Here is a 19506-nt window from a genome sequence, read left to right as displayed (position 1 = left end):
CCTGCATCTACTCCTGGACAGGAAGCTTCGCAAGACCCCAGTTTACAGGGACACAGATTGGCACCTGGGGCTTCAGACCGTCTCTGTGCCCGGAACCACGGGTGAGAAGTACTTGCGGGGCCAGCCTGTGACCAGCAGCACCCTGGTGCCTGCCTGCTGCCACTGTCTATGAGATAATGTCTCTCCGTTTTGGGATTGTGACATAGCTACCCCAGACCTCCACGGCCGGCGCTCACATTCCAGGCCCGAGACCAGGGTGACAGCCGAGAAACCTGAGCCTTGAGGGGACATTCTCAGGCTCAAAAATCACAAACCCGACAGGGAAAGGCATTTGATCAGAAAACGACAACATTCAGGTTATTTTAATGCCCTGGATTTGTGCTGCCCTTTAAGTGGAGCCCCTTCTGTCACAGGACTTCAGTGCCAAGCGACCCTGGCAGATGACTTTCACTTGTTTTTAACTGTAGAGCAAGGTCACGTCTGGTCCGGGTATGCTAAGAGGGGTACAGACTGGACGGGAGGGCAAGCCCTGGTTCAGGTCTGAGTCTTCCGTGCACAGGGTGCACTCAGACAGTGGCACGGGCCAGGTTCTGAGGGTCTGGGGCAGGCAGCCCTGGTGAGAGCAGGGGGACCTCTCTCCCCTCCCCAGCCCCTGCTCTTCCCCCCATAGACAACTCCGGAAACTTCTACCTTGCTCCGTCACTGTGGTGTTAAATGCCCCCGAGGCAAGTTCTTGGATCATCCTGAACTTGCAACTAAGAGGTAAGGACAATTGTCAACCGCTGGGAGAGGGCACTATCGGCCGTCAAGCAATTAATCAATTCATGAATCAAGAACTTTTTGTATACCTGCTGTTGACTATTTCGTGGCGTGCGATGGAGAGTACACACCTACACACAACCGCCAGGACTCTCAAGGAGTACGTTGTGAATGCAGAAGACAAGGTTTGTGCTCAGAGAGCCATAAACTGTCAAACATTGACCCATTTGGCACTAATGATAATTGCAGTTGGAAGGAAAAGAAGAGAGACTGTCCCAGTGGACAGACAGCATGAAGAAAAGGCCTGGAGGTGGTCGTAAGAGTGCGCCCATTGCAATGAGCCATCTGAAAACCTTCGCTGTCTTCAGACCGAAGGGGGAAGATCCTTTCCCCAGAAGAGCGGGCGAGTCTACCTGCAGGCTGTCGGTGGTACCGCATGAGAGCGCTAGCCTTCTCAAACCACCGAAGAGCAGTGGAGGACAGCACGGCCTAACGGTGGAAGGACTACATGGAGTCCAGAAGACATCTGTTATAGACTTCTCTGTTCAAGAGAGGCTGTAGATGAGCTTTGTGGCTTTAGGTTCTCACCTGTATAGTAAGGATAATATTGGTGTAAGGTGCAGAAACATCACAGAGCTAGCAGTTGGAAGACCCAGGTTCTAGTCTGGGCTTTGCCAATGATAATGACAATTATGATGCCATGTGTGCTAGACGTTTTTCCAAGGATCCTAGACATATTAACTCGTTTAGCCCCTTCCCCTACCCGGTCTCTATGAGGGGAGTGCCATTATTATTCCAGTTTAACGGACGAGGAAACTAAGGCATAGAGATTTTAAGTAATTTACCCAAGGGCGCAGAGCTGGTCTTGTGGGAGAGCTACGAGGCCATCAGCAGAGCCCATTTCTTCATCCTGGTTCTTTTGTCTCTTGAGAAAATGGGCAAGTGATCTTCGGCAAGAGAAAAACTCTCTGTATTTCAGTTTCCTCTTCAGTAAAATAAGGTTGTGAATAACTTCCCAAATTAACTTAAAAAGTGTCAAGATCTAAATAGGATATTGGATATGATGTAGTTTGCAATTTAGAAAGTCCTATACGTGTGTAAAGTATTACATTCCTTAGAGAAATAATAAAAAGATAAAATGAGGGGCATCTGGGTGGATCAGTTGTTAAGAGTCTGCCTTCAGCTCAGGTCATGATCCCAGGGTCCTGGGATCGAGTTCCGCATCGGGCTCCCTGCTCAGTGAAGAGCCTGCTTCTCCCTCTCCCTCTGCTGCTCCCCCTGCTTGTGCTCTCTCTCTTGCTGTCTCTGTCAAATCAATCAATCAATCAAATCTTTAAAAAAAAACCTAAAATGAGGTGGTTCATGGAAAATAATTTGGAAAATGAAAAATAAGTACCACCATTGTCCTAAGAAAGGCTGATTGGAGATGAATAGGTCTTTGGACTCCATGAAAATTTGGGGATGTGGCTTATTCCTTAAGTCTGTATGGTAGCCTTAATCAATTTGATGTTGGGAGGCTTCAAGAGGGAAAATGTAGGATAGAAACGTCATATGCTAGGAGTCTAGAGAGAGGCAAGACATTCCTCTCAGAAAGAATATCTCTTGGGGCAACTGGGTAGCGCAGTCGTTAAGCGTCTGCCTTCGGCTCAGGGCAGGATCCCGGCGTTCTGGGATCGAGTCCCACATGGGGTTCCTCTGCTGGGAGCCTGCTTCTTCCTCTCCCTCTCCCCTGCTGTGTTCTCTCTCTCTCTCTCTCGCTGGCTGTTTCTCTGTCACATAAATAAATAAAATCTTAAAAAAAAAAAAAAAGAATATCTCAAACCTTCTTTCTTTCTTTCCTTCCTTCCTTCATTATGCTTCCCTTTTCCTTCCTGAAATTGAGACCCAAATGAGGTGGAAGAAAATCTCTTGAGATAAAAGTCAAGATGGAATATAATAATACATTCGTTTCCATGACACACATTTAGAGAGCTTTATCGCTGTTCCAGAAACTGGCTGAGAACTGGAAGACACAGCTCTGATGTTGCAGAGCTGGATGGGGTCTTACCTATTATCCAGCCCAACCTCCCTGTCCAGGCAAGTAGAGATTTGCCCAGGGTCACTATGACCCATGACCAGAAGCCAGTTCTTCCGATGCCCAGGCACATATGTTCCTCCCATTCGTTGCTTCGCTTCTGCCTGGGTTTGGAGTGAATGGGAATTTGTTCAAGATCTGTATCATGTGACAATTCCAAAGAATGAAGTGGTCATTTCTTAAAGCTCATATTTGAAATGTTTCCTTCTCCATCTTTACATGCCTAAAGAGTTAGGTACCATCTATACGGGTCTCATGGATACTACGAATCACCTGTGTTCCTGTGGGAAGGAATGCTGCCCTTTAAGATTGAAATCTGCTCCCATTTATGGTGCTGTGTGTTCCTGTGTGTTGAAACAATCAATTACAACAACACATCCCAGGAGGCTGACTCTCTGCTCCCCTCTTGCCTTCTCTTTTCCCACACTGGGGGAAGGGACTTCCCCTCCCGACAGGAAGATAACTCAGATCCTTTTGTGTTATTGCTCCCTCCCACTCTAGCTCAGCATTTTGAACACAGAACGTAATAAGAAAGGGGGGAAACCGTGTCACAGAAGCTAGATTGGGGATTGAAGAATATGTTTTTTAGGGGGGAAAAAAAAGCAACACCCTTTTTTGAGCCCAGAATTCATCTGAGTCCCCTAGCAACCAAGAAGTTCCAGCTGGCTATGTGCTTATAAGAGGGGTCCTGGTTAAGAGCTGCCAGTCCGGGGTCTGCTTTGGGACATTTCCACCTCAGATCAGACAGTCTCAAAGGGCATTAGAGTCAGGTGGTGGCTGGTTACCATGGCAACAGGACCATAGGAGCTCCCCAAGTTTCAGGTGAAGCCTGCTGCTGCTATGAAATTTGCACCAGATACCCTTCTCTAGTATCAAACTGAGAAGTCAGTATACTCCCACAGCAGAGGGGAGGGCGGGGACAGACACAAGCCCAGGGCTCCTCCTTTGCTTACATGGAACTTGGCGTTCTCATCATCTGGCTAGTCAAGGGGGTTTTGAGGGGTGTGGGCTCCATTGTGTGTGTAGGACGATGGAAAGAAAATTGCCAGATGGCGATGAGGATTCCAAGACTACCAGAAGGAAAGAAAAATGTTACTCATTGACACAAAAAGGCTGCCAATTTCATTTATGGATCAAGCAACTGTATCCAGGCAAAGTCTGTCACAGGCTGATGTGGAGAGGACAGAGGAACTAGACAAGCTTTCTGAGAATTTGTGAGATGACAGCATAAGGAGGAAATAGTGAGGTCCCATGGTAGAGAGACATTAGTAAACAAGACAATCTGGCTTCAAGGGGTTTACAGCCCAGTGAGGAAGACAGACAGACATCACAGAAGGTGTAGGTTAGGATGGACCCTTGACTACCCTAGGTACTTTGCAATGAAGACAGCGGGTATCTTTCAAGCAAATTGTGTTAAGTCCAGCCAATTTAAGATAAACTTTTAATTACGTTATTTTTTTGAAAGGAACTTCTTTATTACATATTGTTTATCAGTGTGGGTAGGGAAAAGGCATATAGAACTACAAACAGATGCAATTAGCAACCATTTTTTGTTTTTACTCATCATCCTTCCCATTTGAGCATTAATTATTCAGTATTTTGTCATCAGTTTTCAGAAAGTTTCTCTAGGAGGGTAAACTCAGAGGTAATTTGAGGGAGTGGAAAGCTTTAGCAATATCTCCACAGGCGGTTTTATATTTTTTTAGTGCCTGAACTGTTTTTTAGAATACGTTTTCCATGGAAGGCTCAGAAAGTCAGAAAATTCTCTGAGTCTCAGAATCTGAACCTAAAATCAGGGGAAAAGATGCACATGGCTAAACTTTCTAGTTGTGTATCTTAGCTCCGGCTGCCGTAACAAAATACCACAGACTGGTGGCTTAAACAAGAACTATTTCTCATAGTTCTGGAGGCTGGAAGTCCGAGATCAAGGTGTCGGCAGGTGGGTTTCCTTCTACAGCCTCTACTCTTGGCTTGCAGGTGGCCATCTTCTCACCACGTGCTTACATGGCCTGTTCTTCACATGCATGAGGAAAGACGAAGCTCTGTTGTCTTTTCTTCTTCCTATAAGGGCACTAATCCCATCATGGGGGTATGGCCCTCATGACCTCATCTAAATCTCATTACCTCCCAAAGGCCCCACCTCCTAAATACCATTACACTGGGGGCTTGGGCTTCAACATAGGGATTTTGGAGACACACAAACATTTAGTCTGTAACATTGTGTGAATAGCTTGGGACATGGAAAGAATTTATCAAAATGTTTAATCTTAGGATTGGTGGTTATTCCGATTTCACAGGAGGGCACAGGAAGGGCGATCTTCCTTATAGAGTATCAAATGTGAGTCAAGTACAAGAAATATCATGCTTAAGATTTACATGGAACTTTAAGTTGCTGTCCATATTAATTGATCAAAAAGACAATTAGGCTAGTGGGGCAGCCAAGTCAACCCACAGATTGATAAGCTGATATAGGAGAAAGAGTTAGGGATGAAGAAAAGCAGTTTTGGTGCTGCACACACAAAAAAGAAAAAACCCAGAAATATGCAGTTTTTTGAAAAGTTTTTTTTTTTTTTTTCTTATTTACTAAGTATTTAAGAAAAGGGTTTCAGAGGGGCGCCTGGGTGGCTCAGTCAGTTAAGCGTCTGCCTTCTGCTCAGGTCATGATCCCAGGGTCTGGGCATTAAGCCCCGCGATGGGCTCCGTGCTCAGTGGGGAGTCTGCTTCTCCCTCTCCCTCTCCCCTCATGCTTTAAATTTACTTTTAAGTAAATTTAGATCTAAATTTATTTTTAAATAAATTTAAAAAGGGGGGTTCAGATATAACATAGAGATGGAATTGAGGAATTGGAAAAAAAAAAAAAAGAATTCCAAACTATTGGTCCAACACTGCCTGCGATGAACGAGACTAGAAGAGGAAAATTTCTATCACTTGGGAAAAATCCACAGAAATCCTAATCTTATAAAGAACTCGGGTCATTCCACCCCAACAGTGGGCATTCTTGCACATCCAAAACCTTGCTGAAATACGAGCTCTTGCCTCAATCCTCTTCAGACTGCTAAAAGGTGCACAGCCCTACTCTTCAAGCCTTAAGGCCGCAGATGTCACTTCTGTATCCACACATGCACACTCTTCTCCCCTCTTACCTGTGCAGACAAGCTTCTGACTGGTAAATGCCATTGGCCACCCACAAGCCCCCATCTGCAAGGTAACACACCTGTACATGGGGATGACTTCTGCTTCAGCTCTATCCCAGCCACACAGATCACCAAAAAAACCATTTTGGATCTTCACCCATATGCAGGATGTACAAAGCTGTCTGGAACAGATCTGGTACTAATTATCCAGTGCACAACACTGGAATAAGTGGTTAATCCCAACGAGGTTTACACTGGAGACTGACCAACCTGCCCTGGGGTGGATACAGAACTGATCTTGGCTCCGGAGACTATTCCACATCATGTGTTGTGCAGATGTTCACGGGCACCAGAATGGACTTCATTCCACAGCAGATGGGATCCTTCTTTTGCAGACCTACTCTAAGATAATATATGACCCAAGCACTATATTGTCTAGAGTTTCCTTCTTTTCATGAAATCATTGGTTTACTTCTCAGACTGAACTTCTTCCTCCAATGCTCCTTTACCTGCTCTTGCCCTCTTTCGAATCACGGCCTGGAAGCTCATTCTGGGGCTCCAGAACAGCAAGTGATTTTATCCCCCCGGGGCAACATGTTGACCTGCAGCAAATCCAGATGTCTTCTGATTCATTAGTTTTTATTCTTATGGCAGCTGCCTAGTTTTGATCTGTTGTGTTTGGGCAAAGAGTTGCAGTAGGAAATGTGGGGAGGATAACGAACACCTGTAAGAGCGAGGGGGAATTTCTGCTATCCTTTCTTTTCTTCAAGGTTATTACTTTGTCTTTGAAGAGTTTTCCTTGTGGGATCTTAGACATGGCTTAGATAAGCTGTTAGAGAAGGTCTGAAATAAAGAATTTTAAATCTGGGACCAAACGATTTCCAAGAGAATTTTAAAGAAGTCGGAGAGCAAGTCTTTCTCTTCACGATAATTGTTTTCTTACAAATTCGTGTCTGGGGCAGGAAAGAGTTGAGAATATTTCTGGTATAATTTGTTTGTTTTGTTTTCTGATCCAGTAGGTGAGGGTGAGGACTAGAGAGGAGACAGGGTGTGTTGTGTATTTTTGTGACTGGAGGATTTTAAGAAAATATCTTCAAATCAGGGCTAATTTTCTTTAAAAAGCTTACAGTTTTAGCACCTTATGGCCCACATACTTAAATAGTACTGTTATAAACGGTGTGGATTTTGGCACAGGAAATATAAAAACCAACTTCTTTCATTTGATATTTGCTGTGGAACAAAGATATAAGGTCAGAAAAACGAAAATGTGCTTTCCCCTTGTCCCTCTCTCACATCTTCTGCCCCCAGTAAAGTCACTGAATTTATTAACATATTTTACCTTCTAAAAGTTAATAAGCATAATCTCCTTTAACTAAATGAGCTTCAGCATTTATTTTGTACCTACTAGGCATTAGGTGTGGTTGTGGGAAGGCTGGGGCATAGGGATATAATGGGAATGAAACAGGTTGTATGCTCCTTGCCCTTGAAGAATTAGAATCTCTTACTGAGGACCCCATAACATGCACACGGATTTGGACCACATGGACAGTGTAAAGTCACACCGAGGAAGGAGAGAGAACTTTGGCTGGCATGATCAGATAAAGCTCCATGGAGATGGTGAAACTTGAAATGGCCCTGACAGAGGGTGCCCACGTGTGCACAGCTGGAGGAACATGGGTCAAAAGACAGAAGTAGGAAAGAGCAAGATGCAGGCCCCTGGATTTCGGGGAAACCATCTCATCCAACCTCCTGCCAAACCATCTCCATAACACGTTCTACCTCCCAGCAGAAGCTCTATTGCCCACCAAGCCTACGGGACTCTCCCAGAGACTTATGAAGGCTTCATGAAAGGTGCCCTCAGTATTCTGGAATCATTTGCGTTTACAGGCAAACATCTGACCCAAGTACACAAAACTGGAAAGGAACTGGCTTGCCATTACTTTGAATTTGGATTCCATGTTAGTCCAGGTAAAGAACATAAACTCCAAAAGGGCTTTTTAAGTTTTTTTTCTTAAGAAGGTCAATTGCCCCCTAAAGGCAAGATACAAAATGTAGCTATTTTGCTAAATCTTTGTTAATCTTTCCATTGCTACTGGGGTGGGATGATTCTCTAAGGAGCACAGGCAAAAGGGCCGATGACCTGAGCTTGAAGGTCACTAAATCCAATTCGACCCGGAAGAGCGAAGTCACAGTTTCTGCAGACATACTAGGGCCTTTCTCTGCGATCACAGACTTTAGGGTTTATCTAGCTTGGCCTTTCCCCTCATTGATTAACGCAAGTGTCTGGAAGTAATTACAGCCAGCTCTCCATTGCTCGTAACAGGCTGCAACAGTGACAGGGAAAAGGGTGACGGGAAAAAAAAAAAAAAAAGCCGAAGTATGGATTTAGAAATAGGACACAGACTTACCTTCTTAATCATTACAACACCCTAATATTAAAATTAGCTTGCATTTCCTAAGCAAACTCTGGTGACAAAGAGGTCTACTTTGAGTTGAAAGGAGTAGATGTCACTTCAAGAAATGTTTTCTAAGTTTGGATCTTGACACTATTATTTTTTCTCTTTCATTTTTTTTCCCTCGCAAACTTCCACATCTCAGAAACTGTGCTAGGGACTTCTACAGAAGCCCTTGTAGGTGAGGTCTGAAGAGTCAAGATGTGGAGAGAAACCAGCTTTTGTCCTGTTGAAGAGACATCAGAGACAGGAGTTCTCGGGATCCTGTCACATGCTTGTCTGTGTTTCCAAGAAAGCCGAGTTCAAACGTACTTTCAGACCAGAGACAGGTGAGAGGTGTAGGGAGGCGGCAAGAGGGCTCGGCAAGTCTGAGAATAGCGCAGCGTTCCTGCCAAGGAGGCTGCGGGCGCCCACATTTTCTGCACCACCTCAGGGCTGCCCCGGCTTCAAACCCTGTTGCTATAGGGTCACAGCAGGAAACGGGCTCTGATGATTTTCACTTGCTTGACACATTCTTCTGGGGTTTTGTCTTTCTTTTTAAAATGAGCCAGTGATGTCTTTGTGTAATAAATACTGGGCGAGTCTTAGGAGACGGAAGTAACATTTGGTAGAGTCTCCCCTCCCTGGCTCTTTTCTGAGAAATGGTCTGTGCGCAGCAGCCTCTCTCGTGCCTGACACCACTGAGGAGTGAGGGAGGCTTGTGAGCAGAAATTCACTGTGCAGCGGTTTCATTCTCTTGTGCACAAAGGCAGTGCAAGCAACTACTGACTGCCCTGTGATTTCTGGCACTCTCAGCGGAAAGGAAATGGAGATGCCAAGTTATGGAAGAGCTTGCCCAGTTGGGCCTTGGACTACAAAAGCATCATGGTTTCCTTTCCTCCCCTGGTTGGTTCCCATTCCCATCTGTATCCAGCGGGGTTGGCTAACCTTCCTTTCCTCCTCCTGGGAGAACACATATTGCTCCAGTGCAAAGGAAGCAAAGACAAACAGCAGGTTCTGAGAGGGCTGGGGAACCGGGGCTTGCCAGAGGACAGCTCAGCTGCGTGGTTCGAGAAGCAAGGCGTCTCCCACTGCCCCTCAGACAGCAGAAGAGCAGAATAATGCCACCGACAGTTTCGTAGCATAGTACTTTGTTATTTTATAAAGGTTATTCGCACAATTCACTTCTCAAAACAGTTGTAATGTATTTGTCCCTTTTTCTGAGAAATCTAAGTCCCAATGAAGCTAAGTTCCCTGACCACTTCCTCGCAGCTGATTGAGTTGCAGAGCCAGGGTTTCGATCAGGCTGTTATTGCTTCCAGCTCATTATACTCTAGAGACCCTGAAGCCACCTCACATCTAAGAAATAATGGGAACAGACTTGAAGAAATTGAGGGGGGATCAGAAAGTGACTGAGCCTGGCGTCAAATCCAAAGGCCGTTTACACGTGCAATGAAACTCCCATGTTTCCCACAAGCAGGAATTGTTAACTTTGATGAAAAAATACTCCTCAGGAAGATTCCTCAGCAATTCCCCGGCGTGGAGACGGAGAACAGTGCCAGCTTCCTCAGCACGCCGCCCCACACAGGCCTCTCTACCGGCCCTCGCCTCGCCTCTCACCACTCCCTCCCTGCAGCCTGCGCCTTGTAGCTCTCCATAGCTTTTTCTCATTTTACATTTCTTGACCGTAGTAAAATAAACCGAACCTACAACTTACCATCTTAACCATTTTCAGTGTACAGCTCTGTAATATCACGTCTACTTACACGGTTGATAAAACAGATCTCCAGGAACTTTTTCGTGTGGCAAAATTCAAACTTGGTACCGATGACATGCTCCCCATTTCCCTAATTCCCAACAACCACATTTCTGCTCCTTCGGTGGGGCTGACCACGCCAGGTACTCCACATACGTGGAATCACACAGTGTTTGTTTTTCTGTGGTGACTGTCTTCGCACACATTGTTCACTGTTCCTCTGGACACCCTCCCCGTGTTTTTACTGGTTAAGTCTCATGAATCTTTCAGGAGTCAATTCAGATATTACCACCTTAGGCTTCCCAAGGCCCTCTACTCTCAGTGAAGTGCCCTTCCTATATATTTAGTCGTGTATTAATCACACTCGAGAGTTGTCCATGTTTTAACCCCTTGATACTCGACGTGTGGTTGAAGGTCTGCATGCTCACTGGCGTAAGTCTGGGAGCTTGTTGGAAATGCAGCATACTCTTCACCAAGGTCCCAGATAAGTCACACGTACGCTAAAGTTTGAGAAGCACTGTTCTAAGTTGTTGGACAAGAGGCCTGCAAACAACTCATGGGCCAAATCTGGTCAGCTGCCTGTTTCTGTAAATACAGTTTCATTGGAACACAGCTATGGTCATTGCTGTCTGTATTGTCTATGACTGCATTCATGCTACAAGGGAAGAGCTGAGTAGTTGCAACAGAGACCACCATATGGCCACGAAACCTGGAATACTTATTCTCTGCCCCTTTTCCATAAAAGTCTGCGAACTTCTGCACTAGATCATGAGTTCCTTAAAAAAAGAGAACCTGGTCTTATTTGGCTTTGTAAGAAGAAACACAGACTAGTGTAATGGTTATTACGCATGTAGGCCTGAGGGTAGACCAGCAAGATCTGTATCTAGGCTCTGCCATTTCTTTGCAAGTGACTGTGAGCAACCCACCATCTCTCTGTGCCTTGTGGTCCTCATCTATGAAATGGGGATAGATGACAGAACCTACCTCACAGGGTTGTGTGGGGGTTAAATGAGTTACTCCACGTGAAGTGCTTCATGCGGCGCCTTCAGCAAATGTTCTTAGCTGGTTCCAGATATTTCTGGAGTACCATGGGGGATCTGTTGACGTTGTAGGGATGATATAATAGACACTGTCTACTAACACCCATTCTCTGCTTCTTCCTTGCTAACATCTAATGATATTTTTAGGTATCTAACTTTCCTGGAGAGTGACCTCCTCTCTGGGGAGGGGGGCGTAAATACTATTGCAAGCCAACTAGGTAATGCCATTTTCAATGGCTGTGGATTGACTCAAGAGTGGACAGTTCTGGCCAATGAGAAGAGCATTCCTGAAGGGCTTCTGGAAAAAGGTGTCCTCATTCTTTCAAAGAAACATGGAAGAGAGGACTGTTCTTTCACACCGTTGTGTATGAATGTGAGGCTCCAACTGCGGCACCCTGAAGGCAGGCGGTCTGAGAACAGGACAAGCATGTCTACAGCGGCAGAGGACAGAGATGGGAAGAATCTGGGCCCTTTATGAGGTCAGAGTTACTGACTCCGTCAGCCCCTGGGGCTTACCTATTCAGACACTCATTTTATGGAAGAAGATAAAATTTCCTCCGAGTTTTCCTTCAGTCCAAAGCATCCTGACTCATATAGCCATATACATATATTTTTACTCCACCCAGGACCTAACAACTGTTGTTGGGTGCTACGAGCAAAGAAAAGAGTAGCAACTGGAAATGAATGTGCTGGGTAAAGGGCCAAAGAAAAATCACGAACGTCTGGGTTAGTGCAGGCCCAATTCTTCATTGCCTTTTATCACTCTCTCAGCTGGGAGCATCTTTTCTGGTTACCTGTGGCTCTCTCCCCAGTGCTGATCTCCCTTGTTGTCTGTGCCTGCTTCCCAAACTTGACAGGTGGGTTTTGATTATTTCCTCGGCAATATGCATGGTTTCCCTTCTAGGCAGGAGGGCCTGAGGACAGCTTATGTTCTGGGGCACAGACAAGACAGGTGGCATCTCTTATGTAACACGAAATATAAGGAAGTTTTCTTTGGGTTGCAAGTGTCAAAAAATTGCTTCGAGTTTACAGCCACAGGGATTTTATGGTGCCGTCAGCTTACATACTGGCTCTGTGTGACATCTGAGACAGAGCTAATAGCAGAGATTCAAAGCAAGGTGGGTGGTTAAGTACATCTGAGGGTAAAGTATGAAGAGCGAAGGGTAGTGGGAATGAGCTGGCTACTGCATCTACCCCAAAGAGCATCCTGGCCCGAGCGGCAAAGGGTGAAGGATCGGCTTCAGCAAGTAAGGCTGGACTCCCCGCAGACCCACACTCCTGCAAATCCTCACTAAAGCTAGAAATGCTCAGCTCCTTCTGCCTGTGAATGTCGGGGTGGGAGCAGCTCCGGAGCCATAAAGTCACTGTAACAATCATATTTTAAGGCTAGAAGGTGCCATGAGACATGATCTCATTCATCTTCTTGTCCTTAGGCAATAATAGCCTACCTAAAGCCTTCCAATCATAGCAGAACACATTTTATGGGTAAAAGTCTCCAGAGGGGTAAAACAAAGTGTAAGACTGCACAACTTTCTCCCATAAACCACTTTAATTGTGTGTACATCATCTGCTTCAGAGTCTGGGAGAACCTGGTGCCCGCTCTAGACCCATCCCATTCTCATCAGTCTAACCCCAAGATCCCCCTCCAAATGGGAGGATCCATAATTCAGTGACAGCAGGGTACTAACAGGCAGGTGCAAAGCTAATGGGATGAGGGGGGCAAAGGTCTCCCGTGACCTCCGTAAGCCTTTTCTGTCAGCTACTCACATGCATTTAATGTCACGTTGTCTGCCTCCCTTCCTACCAACAATTTCTCCCAATGGCTCTATCCTTCTAAGACACTACAACCTGATACAGCACCTTTGCCTTCATCTTCAAGTGTTCTCAAAGACTAATTAGATCCTTAAAAAGAACAGGAAGTAAAAAGCTTTTTGTGGGTAATCAATTCCCTGCAGGTTTGCTAATATTATCGGTTCAGTTTAAAAGTCCCCTGTCAGAGACCTGGGAAGAGAGAAGCCCCACAGCCCCCTGGGTTTCCTACTCTTTGGGCATTCCCAGCCACGGAGCAAGCGTCTCCCTTCCCACTGGGAGCAGTGGGCTGAATAAGCCATCTGCCATGCGATTCTGCTAAAGGCAGACAGACAGAAGGTCACAAAGACCAAAACTCAACTGCTCTTGGAGCGGGGTTAGGAGGAAAGCTACTAAATAAAATCTGTGCTGCAACTCTCTTTCAGGAAAGGGTGTGGAGAGTGGGGTGCATCTACCAAGAAGCTTTGGCAGCCTGCTCTGAAGTCTTCTGAGCAGAAAAAGTGTAGCCACCCAGGAAAGCAGCCTTCAGGGACATCGTCCATAGATGTTGCTGAGATGTTGGAAAACAGTCAATCAGCAAAAAGTCCCTTGAGAAATGTTTTCCCTCCCTCTTCCGGAATTGTTGGGAAACTAGATAGAACTTGGGGGGGTCTGGCTTTCAAGAGTGGTCCTGAATGAATCTGCAGTTTCCTCGTGGGAACAGAGAGCTCTAGAAAATTGTCTGCTCCGCCAAGAACTCCGGCTGTCGGTTTTCTCTTGGTCTAGCTGCAGCTTGCGTGTTGGTGGATCAGGAACGTGTATGCACAGCGCCAGGCTCCTGGCGAACAATCTTAGGGAGGACGGCGAAGGAGAGGCAAAAGGGGCTCATTCTTCTACCTCACAGATTCCCTTTCCAGGATCTACCCACCAGCAACAATCCAAACACCACAAAAAATGTATGGAAATGGATACGCACACGATTGGTCCCTATCTCCCCCATCATCTGCAACGTCACCTGCTCTGTGGCGTAGAGCTGGGGGACAACTGTGCCCCTGGGACCCCAGGCCTTCGAAGCTACAGTCCAGTTGCAGAGGGCACAGGTTCCTGACTGGTCGCGGGGTGGCAGAGCAATTCTCCTTTCCCAGCCTTCAAAGAATGGCTGAATAACCTATGGCTGAGGGGAGACACCCATCCTCTTGAGGTTGCCTGGGGTATCTGAGGCAGAGGTGGTTACGGTCGACTCCTCAACAGAGGCACTGAGATCCAAGAATTCCAGGATGATGTCCCAAAGGCAGTAAATCAAGTGCCTGAAACAAACGGACAAAACAACTTAGAGGAGGGTCTGGCTCAGTCCACAGACACCAGATCCTGTTTATGACGTTTATTTTCCCTTCCCGCCTTGCCCATTACTGATATCCTTGGTGAACTCTAAATTTCAATAGCCTGATGAAACCTGTGCCATGAAATCAAAGTTTGGTGTATTAATAAAGGTATGACCCCAATAAAGGTGGAAACAGAACTCGAGATTAGATTTTAGAAAATTCCACATTCATTTATATAGCTACCTTAGCACGTCAGCACTGCCCCGAAGAACTGGGAGGAGGGAAAAAGCCCTGCGGTATCGACTTACTAAGAATTTTCAGAGCTTCTGACTAGGGCTGTTTCTCGTAATTAATCATTACAGATCTACAGGTGACCTTACAGGCAATGAAGCAAAAGCCAGCACCCTGGGGCAGTGACAGTTAATAGACACAGTCTGCTTTGGCACAGGGTTTGAGAAATGACTGAATACTTTTCAGAAGCACTGTGTCCCAAGGTACCAGCCAGGGAAATACCTGTCTCTTCTGCATTATTCTAGCAGTGTTCACTCAGTATTTTTGATCCTTTTATCAGAGCCCAACCTCATCATCTTGTCTCCTTCCTATTAAGCAAAGACAATTCCTGATTCTGACACTAAATCAGCTTTGCTGTGAGGCCTTGGACATGGAGCTGAAAATCATTATCCAGCCTGGGGTATACAGGCTAGAGGGTATTCTTACAGTGTTCACAGGGGCTGACAGATGTTGAAGGAACTGTTAAGCACACCGAATAAGCCTGGGTGACAGGGCATTTTCAGCAGCTCACTTGGGGGCCAGCATCGAGTTCTTCCAAATGCAAACAGTGGCGGGCCCGACACTGGCTCACTGTCGCATGACAACCTGCTCCCAGGCTGGCAGTGGGGGTTTTCCTTAGTGTGTGTGGACCTGGATATCGCATTCTGCTGTCAGGGCCCAGGGCAGAGAAAGACTGCAGTTCCATTCGTCAATGCGGGCTGCTTCCTTGGAAAGCGTGGGTACCTCCAAGCGCAGAGATGGCCTCAGCTGTGGAGACGCCGCGTACACGCCTCCCAGCTTACCTGTTGATGAGCGGTTGCTGCAGTGACTCCAAGACGAGACTCCAGCTCAGCCGGCATCTGTTCACCCCAAGGATTTCCACCACAATATCTGAGGAAGAAAAAACAGATGTGGTTTCAGTGTTACCGCTGAAGCCTTAGAGTCTAAGATTATCTCATATCTGCTATTTTTATCCAAATTGGGTATTTCTGGCAAACTTCTGAACCACGTAGCCAAACTGAAACAGGGAAAAGCTAAGAAAAGTGTTTCTTAAATGTTTAAATAAGAAGAGACCTGAAGAAATACTTCCGTAACCGGCCACTGAAGCGAAGGTACTTCTGATGTAACAGTTTAGGGGAGAGAACAGAGGTTGATAAGAGTATATAATGACATGGATGGAACTAGAGGGTATTATGCTGAGTGAAATAAGTCAATCAGAAAAAATACAATTATCATACGATCTCACTCATAGGTGGAATTTAAGAAACAAAACAGAGGAGCATGGGGGAAGGGATGGAAAAGCAAAACAAGACAAAATTAGAGAGGGAGACAAACCATAAGAGACACTTAATCACAGGAAATAAACTGAGGGTTGCTGGAGGGGAGGGGGGTGAGGGGTGGGGTAACTGGCTGATGGGCATTAAGTAGGGCATGGAATGTAATGAGCACTGGGTGTTATTTGCAACTGATGAATCACTGAACTCTACCTCTGAAACTAACAATACCCTCTATGTTAATTAGTTGAATTTAAATAAAAAATAAATATAACAGAAAAAATGAAGAGTATATAACATTGTCCTAAGAACTAACAGTTCACTACTCTACCCTCATTACCACAGCAGAGCTATAGGTAACAAACCGCCTTCCCCACCTTCTAAAAACCTATAGAAAGTAAAGAAAAAAAAATCCTCTTCAGAGTTTGTTTTTATCTACTACTAAGGACCATACCCCTTATTCAATGACCCCAATTTATCTAGGCCGAGCTTCTGTGGGACATAATCATTTTCTTCCCTGGTCCAAATACCATGAGTTGGCAGAGAACCTGAAGTCTTCATCTGGTGGGAACAGTTCTGAGACCTGCCTCTGTGGTGTAGGCAGAGCTGTTATTACCCCCAGTGTCTACAGGATTCTCGCCTACTATTTGTGGTGTGGTCATAGGGATCCTTTCCATTCCCTCAGCATCACTTGAATGAGGGGTGAAAGAATCACAGCTCTGATCACTTACCCATTAGCCTGAGAAATGGTGGGCTGACGGATTTTTGAGGGGTGTGGGGTAATGGTGGCAAAGCAGGATGGGAAAGGAATAATTATCAGTATAACCAATCTCATCGTCCAGTTACCTGGCAGGATTCCCATCAGGCTCTGCAAGGCCTGTCTTTCAGCAGCCACTTTCTGCTCCTGGGTCCTCACAGGTCGTGGACACTTTGGTAAAACCCCACCAGGCCAGATGGATTCCTGAAGGAGTCGGAGGTACTGCAGCCAGCGCTGTGGACATGTTAGGTTAGCCACCTGCACCTCTAGCCACCTGTGGTGGAAGACAGGAGAAAGGTCAGATGAATCTGAAGGAAAGACTGTGGCAAGGCAGGAGAGCCACCAGAACAGGGCAAGGCGAAGGAGGTGCCAACTCTCACAAGTGACATCAAGCCAATTCCACAACCTGGGACCACAGAGTTTAAAGATAGGTAATAATAATACTATTGTTATTTACTGAGTGTCTGATAGGAGCTCCATGTTGTATTAGGGGTTTCACAGAACGGAGCCTGTCTCTGGGCGGGCCTGGAGCTTGCCAACTCTCCTCTGGTGGGAAGCACTGGCCTCTCAGCAATGTGTATACACAGCCTTCACAGTTGAGGGTTTGGTGATTTTACACAAATCCCTCTGCTTTGCCACCCTGTCTATACCCAGCTGCTCTTCACGTCCCCATGAGCTGTTCGGAGAGTGCCCTTCATCTGTCCTTTGTTCATGAAAGTCCTCTCACTGACAAGGCCCTCTTCTTTCCAGTAGAAGTCTGCCATTCTCGCAAGACCTATTGAACCCCACCTCCTCCACAAGATTCTTCTTGATCATTCCAGCCAGAAGTGTTCCTCTTTCTCCCCTCAGACCTCCTCTGGCACTTAGTTCTACAGCCCAAGTTTGGAACTCATATTTTACCTTGGAATATAAATTATTTCCTCATGTGTCTACAGCTCTACTTTTCCAACTACATTATAAGCATCACAAGAATTCTAGGTCTTGTATTTTAAAAAGTTTCCCACAGTGCCTTGGTGCTCAAGAAATGTTTGTTGACTGACTAGCAATTGTTCTTATTACAATGAAAACTTCCTCCTTTATCTCACATTCAAAAAATGAGGCAAGAACTCTGAGGGGGCAATCGTACCAAATCCCCAGTTCCTGCAAGGCAGTTCACTCTCATTCTTCATTTGTTCCTGCACGTTTTCAGAGCGATATGATTACTAGCTGAGGTTCAAGGCTGCCAAGGCCTCCTTAGTACGTAGCAGGGCTGAGATGGGGCAGGGCTCTGACCGTAACGGACGGACCATCAACCACTCCTACTCTGGTACTGCACCACATGGCGGCTCATGCCATTGCTCCTATACCCGAGTAACTTGTCACCCATCCAAGAGCAGAGGGGGCTGCCAAGGCAAACTTTATTTAACCTCCACTCTGCCAGACAGTCTGCATTCCACTCAAGCTAGGCATTCCAGCCTCGGGGGCTGCACTCCCCCAAGCTGAGGGCTCACAAAGGATTCTAAGAATAGGAAGTCTGAAAGGTAATGGCAGGGCAGGAATGGCAGACACCGGTGGAGATCAAGAGCGGCACAAAGCTGCTCTTGCCTGAAATAGCCATCGCGATCGTATTTTTTATTATTAGGGCTGCATCTCCTTTTTATAGGGCTTTTCATTCAGCGAGCCTAAGACGCCTGATGAAAGGGATCCAGTAGCAAGAATTTCTGTTCCTGTTTATAGAAGACGGGCCGCAAAGGGAGGTGGATACGATGCCCCGATCAGATTCTCTGCAGGGGATCAAGTGACTCAACTCTCGTTCTTCACCTCGAGCCACAAATGCTTGTGTGACTTCTGCTGAGGTGAATGATGTGTACTAGGGTCTCATCTGAGTGACTGGAGGGAGGGGGTGGACACCTGAAAACCAAATCTTGAAGTCCTCCAAAAAGCCAGGAGAATATTACACCAGAGGGCTTCAGCTGGAATTAGTTTGAGCTCAGTTTCTCATTCACATTTGCACATAAGCCCGTGTGCCCTGACTCTTGTCCTCTGGGGTCACTGATGCCTGTGACCCTACTCCTCAGAGGTACCTCGGCGACCACTCAACCCTTCTCAGAGCAGAATATTCACCAGTAAATCTGGGTACCTCGGTCACCTTCTGGGCATGTCTTACAATAGAGGAGACTGACTGTTTCGAACTACTGTTAATTCACCCTGTAGGAACAGGCCCCTGTGCTGCATCAGGGCAAGGATGTCCTCTTCTCTTCCATCGTGACTCGGTGACTCAAACACAGCAGCTGGGTGCAAAACAAATTTGAGCATGTGGCAAAATATGCATGTATGAACGTATATAAATCTACAGGACGGCAGCTTACTGAACTCTGTGTGAGAATGCTGGGAAGAAGAACCGAAGTAGGGAAAAGTAAAAATAAGCCTTTTGATGATGAGGATGAGTTACTGAGTCAAGTCAAGTTGTGGGCCTTAAGCAGAACTGACAGAGAGGACTTCCAAGTAGATGTCAGCTGCTGATAAAGAAACTGTCAAGCACTATAAACCCTGAGGCACAGAACTGATCAGGATAGAAGGTCCTAGAAGAGGCAGCCCCAGGAATATGAGCAACAGAAGAAAATAAAAGACTTGTGTGAACTGGCGGAAAAGAAATCAACTGCACGTCTAAAAAGAGGCACATCATGTGGAAAGTGGCTTCTACCCACGAGGTGCTGGTGGTTTGTTACCCTTACTCTTCTCCATACCCTGAAGGTGAAAGACGCCAAGCACACACGCTGGTACCACGCAGATTCAAACATTCACCCTTTTCAGGATTCTCCTCTTGCCCAGGTTCCTCCCGCCCCTCCTCCTCCAAGAACACAGAGGCTCTCTCCTGGACACCGGGGGTTAGCCAGGCTTCATTTCCTAGCCCCAGGCGG

At 46.2% G+C, this 19506-nt stretch overlaps 1 protein-coding gene across 3 annotated transcripts in view; it reads right to left on the bottom strand.

Annotated features, from left to right (window-relative positions):
* Positions 1–12729: 12729 nt before the first annotated feature.
* SNX19 (sorting nexin 19) overlaps positions 12730–19506 on the bottom strand; it is a 48876-nt gene continuing 42099 nt past the window's right edge. For 2 of the 3 annotated variants that reach the window (XM_008688320.2, XM_008688319.2), the window contains exons 9-11: positions 16696–16880; positions 15379–15466; positions 12730–14290 (exon numbers count right to left, since the gene is read on the bottom strand). In XM_008688320.2, coding sequence (XP_008686542.1) covers positions 14152–14290; positions 15379–15466; positions 16696–16880 — 412 coding nt within the window. In that variant the 3' untranslated portion in view covers positions 12730–14151. The remainder of the gene's footprint in view (positions 14291–15378; positions 15467–16695; positions 16881–19506) is intronic. The other variant, XM_040631018.1, reaches the window with a different exon arrangement.

The sequence above is a fragment of the Ursus maritimus genome, unplaced genomic scaffold (assembly GCF_017311325.1).
Source record: "Ursus maritimus isolate PB19 unplaced genomic scaffold, ASM1731132v1 scaffold_16, whole genome shotgun sequence".
Taxonomy (NCBI): Eukaryota; Metazoa; Chordata; class Mammalia; order Carnivora; family Ursidae; genus Ursus; species Ursus maritimus.
Note: the sequence above shows the minus strand (reverse complement) of the source record. Positions and strands in the feature narration are given on the sequence as shown.